The sequence below is a fragment of the Sphaerodactylus townsendi genome, linkage group LG07, assembly GCF_021028975.2.
Source record: "Sphaerodactylus townsendi isolate TG3544 linkage group LG07, MPM_Stown_v2.3, whole genome shotgun sequence".
In the NCBI taxonomy this organism is placed as follows: Eukaryota; Metazoa; Chordata; class Lepidosauria; order Squamata; family Sphaerodactylidae; genus Sphaerodactylus; species Sphaerodactylus townsendi.
In genome coordinates, this window is record NC_059431.1 from 48,491,989 (window position 1) to 48,505,908 (window position 13,920).

The 13,920-nt window shown below is 41.4% G+C and overlaps 1 protein-coding gene across 2 annotated transcripts in view; it reads right to left on the reverse strand.

Annotated features, from left to right (window-relative positions):
• Positions 1–13,920, reverse strand: part of CHD1 (chromodomain helicase DNA binding protein 1) — an 85,657-nt gene that overhangs the window by 30,353 nt on the left and 41,384 nt on the right. For both annotated transcript variants that reach the window (XM_048502938.1, XM_048502937.1), the window contains exons 14-25: positions 13,449–13,639; positions 11,219–11,407; positions 10,936–11,098; positions 9,217–9,369; positions 9,033–9,104; positions 8,569–8,718; positions 7,473–7,621; positions 4,751–4,847; positions 4,559–4,654; positions 3,208–3,384; positions 2,926–3,083; positions 2,602–2,643 (exon numbers count right to left, since the gene is read on the reverse strand). In XM_048502938.1, coding sequence (XP_048358895.1) covers positions 2,602–2,643; positions 2,926–3,083; positions 3,208–3,384; positions 4,559–4,654; positions 4,751–4,847; positions 7,473–7,621; positions 8,569–8,718; positions 9,033–9,104; positions 9,217–9,369; positions 10,936–11,098; positions 11,219–11,407; positions 13,449–13,639 — 1,637 coding nt within the window. The remainder of the gene's footprint in view (positions 1–2,601; positions 2,644–2,925; positions 3,084–3,207; positions 3,385–4,558; positions 4,655–4,750; positions 4,848–7,472; positions 7,622–8,568; positions 8,719–9,032; positions 9,105–9,216; positions 9,370–10,935; positions 11,099–11,218; positions 11,408–13,448; positions 13,640–13,920) is intronic.

Consider the following 13,920-nt stretch of genomic DNA (forward strand, 5'->3'; position numbering starts at 1 on the left):
TTCCCTGTTTGTGGAAAGGCTTAAATGTAGGTTTGGCATGAAAGGAGTTCTGATTGTGCCATGCGGGACGATTGGTCTCCCTGTTAAACCTAGGTAGTGTTTTCTGGGATATGAATGTAGTGCGATTTCCCTGGGCAGAGTTCCTATCCTGTCTGACTGTCTTCGGCATGGCTTTCTTTTGGTCTTTCGTTTGAATTGATACCTGTTCTAGTTCCTTGCCAAAGACGTGTTCCCCATAGTAGGAGTAGACTGCTACTGCATTCTTGGAAAGTATGTCGGCTTGCCATGGGCGCAGCCAGGCGTTATGCCTGGCCACCATGTTAGAGGCCATTGTTCTGGCCGCCATGGCAATCGTGTCTAGTGTTGCGTCTGCTATGAAGGCATTAGCTAGGAAAACCCTTTCAATCCCTTCTCTGATTGCTGTGTTTTCTGCAGGGATCATCTCTAGGATCCGTTTAAGCCAGGCCATGGCCGCTCTGGACACAGTGGAAGCGGGCGTGAGTGCCTTAATGGCGGCAGCCAGCCAGTCGTGGGACCTGCGTAGGGCAGCTTCTGATCTCCTGTCTAAGGGGTCCTTAATATTACTGTCTCCTTCCTTCGGCACCAATGCCCCAGAATGCAGGACTGCCACTGGGGCCTCCACTGAGGGGACTTTTAACATGGCATGAAATTGCTGTGGTAGTAGGTATACTTTTTTATAAGATGGCGGCAGCCCCTTGCGGTTAGTGGGGTTGAGCCATTCGCGCTGAATGCGCTTCACAAAGTATTCCGGCACCGGGAAGAACTTTTGGGCTTCTGAGTCTTGTGGAAAGTAACTGGTGTCTCCCTTAGGGAAGCCTTTGATGGGCTTTGAGGGTTTGTCAATTTGGTCAGGGGTAGGGGGTTCTTCGGCGTCTGCTTGGTCGTGCAGGGCCAGGGCCGAGACCGTTTTCTTTATCAATAATTGGATATCTTCCTGTTTAAAGAATTGTGGGGATTGTTCAGCCGCTTCAGTAACTGGGTCCTCCGTATCTGAGAATCTATCCCCCTCCTCCTGTATCTCCCTCTCACTTTCTTCCTCCTCCTCCTCTTGTAGAGCAAGAGGATCTCTATATCGATGGGAAGGGGCTGGCCCCGTATTTTTATTTCTAAGTAATTGAGACTGAGGTCTGCTGGCCAAGGCGCGTTGTACCCTTGCGTCCAAGACTTTTTCAATTTGTTCCTGCAGCATTTGTGCAAAAGCAGCAGGGGGCGCCTGTTGCCAGGCCATCAGTTCACTGTTAGCAGACTGAGTTTGCCCTGGAGCTTCTTGGAGCTCCGTTTAAGCTTCCTCCCCACCGCTCTCCCGGGGCCCGGTACTTGCCCTTGCTGGCTATGCGCTTCTACTGCCGCCTCAGCGGTCGAAATCGAAGGTGGGGTGATCGGAGTGTCTCGAATCCCTGTCAGGGTAGGAGAGACTCGTCTGGGAGCCGCCGCTCGCGGCTGCGCCCTTGTGAGGCGTCAAGCTCCCCGGCAGCGTGGTTTTCTTTGCCTTCTTGGGCGCCGGAGGTCCCTCCGCGCGCCCTGCTGCCTTACTCTGTTTGGCCGTTTCGGCCGTCGCGGGCTTCTTCGCCCCTTTTGTGGTTCTGGTGCGGCTCTGCGACCGGGCCAGGCAAGTCTTCTCGTGGCGGGGTAAATGAGCCCGACGCCATTTTAAACGGTCGGGATCTTCTCGTTCCCGCCTTTTTTGCCTCCGGGCAAATTCGATCAGGAGTAGGTTTGTGGGGGATTTTTAGTTCCCCCTTTGGTTGCCTGAAGATTTACGCTAAAAGCCGGTAACAAGCGTACCAGAAATCACACACACACAGTTGAGAGTGCGAGAGCCTCTAAAAGCACAGCCTCCCTGCTAGGCAGGAAAAAATACTGACGGAAAATGGCCTCGAGGGCAAAGAAGGGGAAGTGACCCGTTAAAAGTTAAAACTACTTCCTGCCTCCTTGCTATTGGTGGAGAAGACACCCATCTAAGATGTCTCCCACCTACAGTAGAAAGGGGGGATATAAATCCAAACTACTCCTCCTCCTCCCTTCTTCTTTATTAGTTCCCTGGTGGCTAATACAGGTGACAGGGGTTGTAGAGGATACCCAAGAGTATTTACTGCCAATCTCTAAGTGCACTTCTTGGCTACTGGCTTTCTGTTTCCTACTTGTTTGTTCTGCCGCCGCCGCCCCCCCCCCCCCTTCCAATTTTAAATAAAATAGGTAAAAATATATGTCTATAGTCTGTACATTGCCCCAATCTGCAGATTTAACTATCCAAAGATTTGAAGTATACAACCCTAGAGATTACAGCATGGTGATAACATTTTTTTTTCCAGGAAAGGTCCTAGCTAATAAACCTGCCAAATTGGTTAAGATACTGTATGCAACTCTTGAAACTCAAGTCTCCTCCCATAGGCAACTTCCTCAAGTTATGATCCTGTTTTTACAAGAGAAGTGCAACCCTATCTGGAACCGCTTGACACCTCAGACCCTGGCTGGCTATACTACTAACCAGCCGAACCTCAGTTATAATTAATACTGAGTTTCAGTTTAATATTTCACTACTGTGAAAAAGTAAAAGTTCTGACTATCTGGTAGGCTTACCGTTCAAGAGGACCCCCAAATTTCTTGTAACTCTTGATAAACCTAACAAAAGAATCGTATAGGTTAACTGCATGTTTTAGCTCTAAATCTCATTTAAGACATGTCTACAAAATATTATCAAGAGATCTTGTTTCAAATGAAAAGAAAATATAATTTAAACAATTAACTTATCAATTAACTAAAAATACATACTGACTAGAAATAATTTTGAAATGATGTTTTGGTTATGTAGGAGAATTTTGTTCTTTTACATACTTTTTGATAACATTCCAATGAAATTTTTTTGCTACTTTCCACATGTAGATCTTTTACTTTGGTTCTTACCTCCTAATCTCAGCATCACTAAATCCTTTGATATTTTCCCGTGGAATAGTTCGTGGTCTTCCACGTTTTTTGGGACGTTTCCTTTCTGAGATAGAGTCACTATCTGATCCAGAATATCTTCTGCTCCTCCGTCTCCCTTCACTGCCATTAAAGCTGATCTATAGTTTTTTTTTTAAAAAAACCAAGAATACAAAATTAAGTGCCCAAATCTGACATTGAATATTTTAAAAGCAATGTGATCTAGCTCCAATAAGGAGAAGATCTTTTAAAGGTAAAGCATACCTGTTTTGCACAGTTTCGCATTCTTGGAAGCATGTAAATTTCTTCCAGTTCCTTTTGTCTTTCTTCTTCTTCTAATCTTCTTCGCTGGACCTCTGGAATTATTTCCTCCCAATTCCTTGAGTTTTGTTCAGGCTCCAGTTCAATATCATCTTCATCCATATTGGAGAAATTAGCAACCTATCAAAACAAATGCAATACAAACGGTATTGCAATAGTGTTCATGATGAGTGATGTGTAAGCAAAATCAAATAAATTTCCCCTGCTTAATATTTATGATATATATCTGTTGAAACAGAAATCCTGTATACAACTGAACAAGAGTACAATGTTCACCCTATGGGCAGAACATCTCCAATTGATTTTTTTTTCAATTAAATGTCTTTTAGAATAGTTTTTACTAAATATTTTTAAAGGGAGGAAAACACTATTTCTCATTCTAAGTGTTCTAATTAAACTTTTAAGATATTCTTCAAGGGCTGTAAACATGCTATGCTCCATAGCTGCTAGAATCAGTGGAATCAATTATAACAACTCTAGAACTTGATATGTTCTTAGTATGGGATTACTTCTATAGTCTTTGACCAAATAAGAGCGTCAGCAGTCTCTTCCTGGAAAACAAATGTTGTAAGAATGAAAGAAAAAACAAAACATACTCTTAATAAATGTACCTTAAACTGATATTTTGAAGCATTCAATCAAAAGAAGTGAAACTGGCAATAAGATGGCAAAATGGAGAAATATGGAGAAAGTTGTCATAATACATAGCTGGTAAAGGCCCAAAGTACTCTGCTAATATAACATAAACAATCCCTCTCTACCCTACACTGTATTTATGGTAATGCAACTGAGATGCAATTAAGGTATATCGTTGTGGAAAACAACAAGATACTTCCTTCTGAACAGGATACAGGGTTTAACATGCTGATGTCATCAAGAAATTTGATAATCCAACTGTTTAATATGTATAATTGTGCATTTCTGACAAAACATGCTATATTCTTCGATCTAGTCTGTGTTTAGACCTGGCCTAAAGTTTTGTAGATTAAAATTTTCCTTCAGTCATATTCACCTAACTACTGGAGTAATGCGTTCTTGAAGAAGCACACATCCTCAAATTTCTAAAGCAGAAACAGGGTGGACGATATTACATTAGGCACAGTTTTTCTAAAATAGGTGCAACTTCTCTTTCCATTTTTTAAACGTATTAAGCAAAAGGAGAACTATCATCAGCCTATATCAGCAAACAAGCAGAGGAATGCTTGGAATAGAAAAGGAAGGGAATTTATAAAATTTATAAACAGGTAGTTATCCTTGTGCTTGACATGCTTTGTAAAATAAAAAAGTGTATTACCTTAAACTGGGAAAGCAACTCATCTCCCACACTTAATGGGCCACATTCATTTTCCCGGGTTTCAGCCCTCTTCAAAATTTCATCGATGTCCATTTCCTGTAAAGAAATAAAAACAAACAGACATTGTTACAACTGAAATGCTAAAGTGAAAAAACACATAAAGCAAATGTACAGATGATAAACTCTCTGTACCTGTGGCTCCTGCTCTTCACCTTCAAGTTCTTTAAAAAGTTCTTCAGCACCAAATTTTAAGATAGCTGACAGTTCCTCTTTGTTAAAAGGAGCAGAGCTAAAATGAAAGGGAACAGTTTTTACTCTTCATGGGATTCCTTGTTAGTTGGAAATTTAGATTTTGTCCCCAGATGTGCCCTCAATCAATCAATCTATCAATCTATCTGGCTTATATACCACCCTCCCATGGAGGGCTCAGGGCAGTTCACAACAGAAATATAAACAATAAACCATAATAATTCCGTACCTACAGTACTGGTCCTTAAATTTAAAAGCAGCACTCAAATTATAACCTTTCCATTATAAATACAATAAAATACAGATAAAAATACAGATGGCGTTTAGAGGGGGTGACGTTCTAGTCACCAATGTGCATACTGCAGTAACCAGCATACTTTCTTCTGTATGATTTTTAAAAGTTATAGAAGCCTTTGCTAATTTTGGATCCGGCAACACTATTTTCCTTAGTTCACCCTTCCTGAGCCCTCCAAACACTGTTGCCTGTCCACTGTAGGCTTGATGATTTGGTAAAGCTAAATCAGCAAACTCCCCCGAAAAAGCCCAATTTGGCTTTTTTCGGGTTTGATTCGGCTCCAAATACAAAACTAGGCAACCCACCCCACCCAGAACCAAATACTTTAAAAACACAATAATGTGAGCCGCTATTTGGGTTATTGTGTCTTGTCCAGAGGTGGGATCAAAAATTTTTAGTAACAGGTTCCCATGGTGGTGGGATTCAAACTGTGGCGTAGTGCCAATGGGGCTGGGCAGGGCACGACGGGGGCGTGCCGAGTATTCCAGGGGCGGGACATTCCTGGGCAGTGCTGTGGCAAGGATGCAGCTGCTGCACCGGTCCTTGGGTGGAAAACGAATGCACGCAGGCGAAGGCTGCCACACACGCAGGTGCACCTCCTGCTAGACTGCTTCAAGTTCTGTGCGCTACTGCTGAGAGGAGGGGCATAACTAAGGCAAAAATCATGTGGCAAAATCATCAATTAGTAACCCCCTCTCGGCACACACAAATAATTAGTAACCTACTCTCAGGAACCTGTGAGAACCTGCTGGATCCCACCTCTGGTCTTGTCCAACTAAAGTTTAAAAAAACTCTTCCACAGCGGCTAGCTGCTTGGAGTCCCTTTACACTGGCTTGAATTTTTTCCCCAAAAATCTTTTCTATTCTTTTTTGAACAAAACTTTCTATTGAATCAAATTTAGGTTTGGAAAACTTTCACATTTGAAAAAAAATTCTGGTGGGAGAGTCCTAAAAAGCTGTCACGGTTTGCCAGGCAGCAGTTCAGGTCAGCTAGATAGAGAACTTAAATCCCCCACATTATTTATCCAGATTTTGGCCAAGGAAAACTGTGTGTGGTAGGAAGCAAAATCAGTGTCTGTGTTCTTCTGATGTTGTAGTATGACACTTAGGTAGGAGTCAGGGTTGGCAATGTACCCCCTGCCTTGGCCCTGTCCTGGTCTGCTATGGCTACGTCACAGGACTGTTTCTGTGTTCTCCTAGTGTTGTAGTGTGGATGGTTGTGTCATGTGTTGAACTGTTTTTTTTTTTTTAAGAATGGCTTTGTTGTTAGGTGTAGGGGTGTTGCTCTGGAAGGAGTTAGGAAAGGAGGGTATGTCTCTATTCTCCGGGGGGGGGGGATGCCATTCCCCCCCTCCATTTGAATCAGTGGGAGTGGGTGTTCGCAGTTATGCCCATCTGACACTGTGCTGGAGATTTTATTGGGAGGGACGGGTGTCTGTGGATAGGAGCACCAAATCTGCCACAGTGCTGCTGGTGAATCTCCTCACAAGAACCAAGTTTCCTGAAGATTGGTTGGGCAGAGCAATACTATGGGCACCCAAGTGAAGGAAAACTTGGTACACACAGAATTGGGTCCCCGCCAACCCAAACGTCAGCAAAGTTGGTTGTTTCCTATGAGGAGAGTCACAGTAGCCCTGCAGCAAATGTGGTGTCCCTACTCACAGCAAGACCCCCACCCCACAATAAAATCTCCGGCACAGTACAATTGAGGCAGAACAGAAAGCCCCATGTAATCCTATGGTGGGAAAAATAATCATTTTTTCCCCACACATGCAAGTCTATGGTAGGAAACCATAGATAGTTGCTGAAGTTTGCCAGATTCTTCTCTCACTCACATCTCTTGTTTTTCAGTCCACTGCCTCTGTTCTCACAAGCACACTGACTCTTATTACTGCTCTTGATACCTGCTACTTTTATTTGCTTCATACAAAAGCTGCTTGTCTGATATCAAACATTACATAGCTGGTCGAATATGTGCAGTCTGCAGACCGCAAGAAGTTTATATGTGACAATATATTATTCCAGGAAAAGGTGAATCATGTGTCGTAGAATCTGCAAACCAGCAGAGAATATAGTATAGGAAATGTGCTGGCGAGCCGACCATTAATCATCAAATCACTTCCTCAAGAAATATATGTCTACTAGCTTCAGAAGCCAATAGATTTAACCCAAGCAACCAGAAACTACTAGTATACAGACTTAGTGTGAGGGTTATTAAATTTTCCCCATTTGTCCCAATCTTTCAAAAATTTTACCTGGGAAAAGTCCCTTGACTTGCCTATAGAATCCATCCATCGTGCTCAGGATTATTGATATATATTCAGGGATCTCTCTTTCAGATGCATAGACAGATCATGTGAAATAATGTACCTTGAAGGAGCAGAACCTGTATGCAGCACAGTCTTTCCTGTAGTGTCCATTCTCTGTATCACTAGATGATCTAAAACCATCTTCTTCTTGGCTCTTTCCAGGATTTCTTCCTCAACGGATCCCTTAGTGACTAGCCGATAAATGTTAACCTATATATGAGCAAAGAAACAAGCAAAAACATTTAAAGTAACAAAAATAATAAGTGCACAGTTTTATTAAGACTGGGAATAGGGTTGTCCACCTGTAACTGGATTAATCCTTAGATGCATTTCAATACTCAAACAAGTGTTTTAATCCAACAATTGAAAGATTTTTGTCTCAGTGCTTGTATAGAATCTGGGACAGTAACCCTCCAACAAGGATCCATAGTTGAGCCCAATTTCATAGAGTCAGAACAGCTTTGATAGCCAAGTTAATCACAGAGCAAAGCAGGAGGTAACGTTTATCTGTTGAATCCTGGAGAACCCTCTCCAAAAGCGGGGGGGGGGGGGGGGGAGGGAGGGAGGGAGGGAGGGAGAGAGAGAGCGAGAGAGAGATCTGACCACGGAAGACCACTTTCGGACATCTCTCCTTTCATTACAGCTACTCAAAATGGTCTTCAGGTACAAAATTTCATGAGGTGAGAAAGACACACTCCACAGATGGCCATCCTTCTGGCCACAGAAACATTGTGCTGGATTCTCAGGATTAATGCTTAATGTATGTTCTATCTGCACTCTCTTCTTCTCTGCACGGGCAATAATATGTGTAATATGGATATGTCCCTGTGCTACACTGCAGCCACAATATATAAAGATGTGTTGACATACTGGTAGTTACATTCCACCTTTACTTGGATCATGCTGCTGGCCCTTGGATGTAGGGGAGTGGCACTCACTCTGGGTCTTATGGATAGACACATTTATATTTACCCTTAACCAAAACAGTCACATTTACTTTCATATCTGGTAAACTTGTTGATTGCCTGTTCATCTGGAATTTAATAAGCAAGAGAGGAGTCTCCTTCCAACCAGAAGTGAACAGCATAAGCAGCAAATTACTTCTGCTGCAGAATATCCAACTACCAGATTAGAGTCCAAAGTTAAAACTTACATACCTGCTTCTTTTGTCCAATCCTATGAGCTCTAGCCTGTGCCTGCAGATCATTCTGAGGGTTCCAGTCAGAATCAAATATTACTACAGTATCAGCAGATGCCAAGTTTATACCTAGACCTCCAGCTCTAGTAGAAAGTAAAAAGCAGAAATCCTGAAATAAGACAAAATAATGGAATTAAAATAAAAACTGTAAGAGGTAAATCAGAAAATTATGTTTTGATATAATAGACAGGTTACTTGTTTAAACCACTTAAATTTTATTAACCTGTTCTTAATCATTTATGTACATTAATATGTTTATCTTGAATGCAAGTATCAAGTTGAAGTGATAGTATAAGTTTCCTTGCAATCTGAAGTTACAAATTCTACCAGGCTGTTGTTGAAGTTATATGAAACAAGAGAGTACATTTTATTCCCTGAAAGAAAACAAATACATTCCCTACAAACAAAATAAGCCAGGGATACCTCAGAACCTTCTGCATTAAAATGATCCAGCGCTTGCTTCCTTAGTTCCCCTTTTATTGACCCATCTAGTCTCTGTGTGAGGAAAAAGTAGTTAAACTCAGACTACTCAAGTGGGTACATTACATTTGCCATTAACAGAAATAAATGTATGAACAACCTCACAGCTTAAAAATAAAATGCTTACCTGAAAGGGAAATTGACGATATTTCAAATATTCAGCTAGGATGTCCAGCATCCTCACCATCTGAGAGAATATAAGCACTCTGCTGCCACGTTCCCTTAAGCGAATCAGCAGTTTGTCTAGAAGAATTAGCTTTCCACTACTCCGGATTAAATTCTTTAAGAAAGAAAGACAGACCTCAGAAAGATAACCATAGTTTTGCCACAACAGTAGGGTATATTGTTAATAAATGCTGAAGGAATTAGCAGCAGTTCAAAGTCAAAACCGTAAATCAAACATTTGCTTCCATACATAACTAACAACCACATGTCTAAAACTACCTTGTTTCTTTAAGGAAGACAGGCAGTGACTTTTATATGTCTTGCAATTCACGTAATTAACTCAGCCACAGCAACTGTGCACACAAGCAGACAACAGAACGTAGTACAAAACACAAAGAGGAAGATGCTGTCCATTTTATAGATCCTTTCCCACCAGTTCCAGCACTAGTATTTTCTGATGTCATGACTAGAATAAAGAATTAGGACTAATAAAAGGAAACACTTCTTCACGCAATGTGTGATTGGTGTTTGAAATATGCTGCCACAGGAGGTGGTGATGGCCACTAACCTGGATAGCTTTAAAAAGGGCTTGGACAGATTTATGGAGAAGTCATCTATGGCTACCAATCTTGATCCCTTTTGATCTGAGATTGCAAATGCCTTAGCAGACCAGGTGCTCAGGAGCAGCAGCAGCAGAAGGCCATTGCTTTCACATCCTGCATGTGAGCTCCCAAAGGAACCTGGTGGGCCACTGCGAGTAGCAGAGTGCTGGACTAGATGGACTCTGGTCTGATCCAGCAGGCTAGTTCTTATGTTCTTAAAGTTAGCTGAATTCAATATAAAAGGTAGCTGTGTAATTCTCAGGTAATTTTCTTGAATTATTGCTTTCTAGACTCAGCATAATTATTTAATAAAGTGGGGTTCTGGTCATATGTAAGGGTGTGCAACAATTTGTTTCTGGTGTTTTTGGGATTCCGATTTAATTGACCCCAAAATTTTAGGAAAATCCAAAAAAACCTGAATCTCCATACCAATATCGGGGGTAGGGGGTGGGGGTAGCTTTCTGAAAAATGTCAGATCTTCATTAGTCAATGGGAAAGCTTTACAGGGTTCTTAGGGGGTGGTTTTTTTAACATAAAGACATCAAATTTGCAGAACTGCTTCAAGTCACTCTCCTTAAAAGAATTCCCACGTTTGGTAAAGATTGGGTCAGGAGTCCAATTTTATGCAGCCCAAAAGAGTGTGTTCACATCCACCCACCATTATTTCAAATAGAGGAAAAATGAGGGAAATAAAATTGGACCCCTGAACCAATCTTCACCAAACTCAGGAGTTCATGCAAGGAGACTCACCAGCAGTTATGATGCAAATTTGGTGTAAAGGCATTACTGAATCAAAGGTTTTAGATTTTTTTTAGAGGAGAGTGCAAATTGACACTGGGGAAGTATTTTGCTTTTAATTTGGCAATCATCTAGCATCAAGGATATTCTAGAATTTAAGAAGCCATAGTGCAGATTAGCAACGTCATTGTGAAATCAAGTATTCTGTACTGTTGCACTATACTTACTGAGATTATTATCTCAGACAACTAGTAACAGGCAATAAGCAACAGAAAAATATAATACAGTGAGTTCTATCTAAGAACATGCAATTTGTTTAATAAGGATAAATGAAGATTTACCTGTAAGGCCTCCTGTTTATTATAGAATTCATTATCATCTGGTGGTTTAATGAGGTAGCAATGATTACAACACTTTTTAAGTTCCATCATGATATTCAGAAAGCCTGAGGTACTGCCCTTTGAACCTTTACTTAGGGCTTTGTAATTCCTTGTTAAAATCCACCTATGATATAAAAATATGTGTTGTCAACAACTGAGCTGTTGAGAACATGAAATAAAAACAAGCAACAGACTCTCATATCAATTCATACATTTGGTATCAACTTCTAAGTAAATTACTTACTTGTAGTATTGCTTTTGTAATGCACTCATCTCCATTCTTAAAATCTGTTCAACTTTGGCAGGCAGAGATTTTTCTACGTCTTTCTTAACTCTTCTCAACAGAAATGGTTCAAGTTCTTTGTGAAGACTTGCATATCCAAATTCCCTCCCTTTACCATGTTCCTCTTCAAAATCTTCCCAAGAAGAAAACCTTTAAACATATAAAACATAAGCATAAGATTTTAATATAAAATACATTCTATGTTACCAATCAGAAGCTTCACTATGATGTATTAAATCCTGGAAGAACAGAAAAGCCCTGCGCACTTTTGTTCTGTGGCTGCAGAAGGAATACTGGTAGAGTGGTATCTTGATATGGATGAAATTTCAAACTATCTTGGGCCAGAGGTAGTTGCAACATTACTTTCAAGTTGAACATGTGGGGGAGGGGTTGACCGGGGAGGGGGGGCTGGAGTTCACTGACTCCCTGGCTGCTGTTATGGTTACCAAGAATATAGTTTTCATATAAAAGTCAGAATAAGCTACTGGCTAAAGATTCAAACTGTTTGCCCAGGACCAGCAAGGGATTCCACTGCAAAATAGAGGGGTTGGACTGGTGTAAACAGTTTTAACAGGATTTTAATAAATACTTCTGATTCTTTCTGAGCAAATACTTGTTTCCTCCTGATGCATTTATAGCTGCCAGATATACCTTGACTGAAAATGAGAACACATCCCTGAGACTAAATACAGGAGAGAGTCAAAAATGTGACTAAGGGAGTATGATTCTTATTAGCATATTGTAATACCTGATTCACCTGAAAAAGACTTATCAGGGAATTAGCCACACTAATCCTAGACTGATTTTTAATTATGTGGGCTGACAGTGGCACAGAGGTGGGCTTAAGCCAGGCCCCTGAACTTTCTTGTAACACTACTTCCCATAACAGGAAAGTGGACCAGTGGAATTGGGGTGCATCATGTTGAAAACCAGATCTATGGCCCCTGGAAGTGTGTGTGTGTGGGGGGGGGAGATGTTGATTTTTAGTCATTTTGCCATGCAGATTAAGTTACTCACTATACAACCTAAAGTCTTCAGTAAGGGAGTAAATTAATGGCTCCAGAAACTGGTTGTCCGAAGATAGTTTTGAGGCAGAGGCAAAGTTCTGCTTATTATATGAGTGACAGTAGTGACAACAGGATTGACATTCCAATCCCAGTGCCAACAGAGAATCAGGTACCTTCTGAGCATTATTGGGGGGGAGGGGGGCAGATCTTGCATGACGTTGGTCAGACCAGAACTGAGAAGGGCATATCAGTCCAAACTGTGATCATCATCACATGCATGGTACAGATCCTCTAACACAGGGGTAGGGAACCTGCGGCTCTCCAGATGTTCAGGAACTACAATTCCCATCAGCCCCTACCAGCATGGCCAATTGGCCATGCTGACAGAGGCTGATGGGAATTGTAGTTCCAGAACATCTGGAGAGCCGCAGGTTCCCTACCCCTGCTCTAACACCACAACATTTATTTTCCATAAAAAAGCTTTTAAACGTGATGCTCTGGCATGACTCACTTTAGGAGTGAAATGTCTACATACTAAGCACCTTGAGATATGTGCTCTTCATGGCGGCATAGTAGACACAAGGATGGTCATATATGAGGAAATTTTGCCCTGCATTTTTTTTAAAGAGAGCTTTCCGAAACATATTGTTTAAGGCTGCTTGATCTTAATTCACTTTTGTAGTAAAAATGGTTTGCTAGTGGATGCAGGAAGCCCAAAGGCTGCAATTTGCCTCATAGAGAGTTTTCAAAGGATGAACCTCTCCCCCCACTTGAGGGAAGGGCATTCCACCTGCTTCTTTTAGGCTTGAAAAAGCAGGAAAAGGGCACCTTTTAGAGCTGTGGTGGCGAACCTATGGCACTCCAGATGTTCATGAAGTACAATTCCCATCAGCTAATTGGCTATGCTGGCAGGGGCTGATGGAAATTGTCGTCCATGAACATCTGGAGTGCCATAGGTTCGCCACCACTGCTAGAGTGTTTAAGGTTCAAAATCTCTTTGTAGAAAGCCTGTATGTGTACAGTAACCCCTGTGGGAATTCACAGGTACACAATGAATCTAAGTTTATTTCTACTAAGTAGGGAGTCTTTTCCTCCAAAACGAGACTCTTCATTTAGAGGAATGGAATTCTAGGATGTAATCATGAAAATACATCTCTGTGTTTAGCCATATTAGGTTTACTTACTTTTCTGGCATGATGAAGTGCAGTAAGGACCAAAGCTCTTTCAGAGAGTTTTGCAGAGGCGTACCAGTAATAAGGAGACGATGATTGGATTTGAAGTCTATCAATGTCTTGTACAGGAGTGAATCATCATTTTTTAATCGATGGGCTTCATCCACTCCTATAAATGCCCAATTCAGACCACCAAGGAATGACTTTTGAAAACAAATAAATATATTAGAGACACTCTGCTTCAAAGAGAAAGCATTTAACACTGCAACTTAAATGAAATCATGTTGCAGTAAAATTTACACTTACAATCAAAACAATAGGAGATCTACAATCTTCCCAACGCTGTAAGAGAGTAATAGCTGACAGGCACCCACCAAGTTGGATCAGGGCTGTTAAGCAGAATTTTTCCAGTTTTGCTTAACTGAAACTGATACCTGCCCCTATACCCAGCAAACCAAAGAAAGGGGAGAGGCATCTTTTTTGC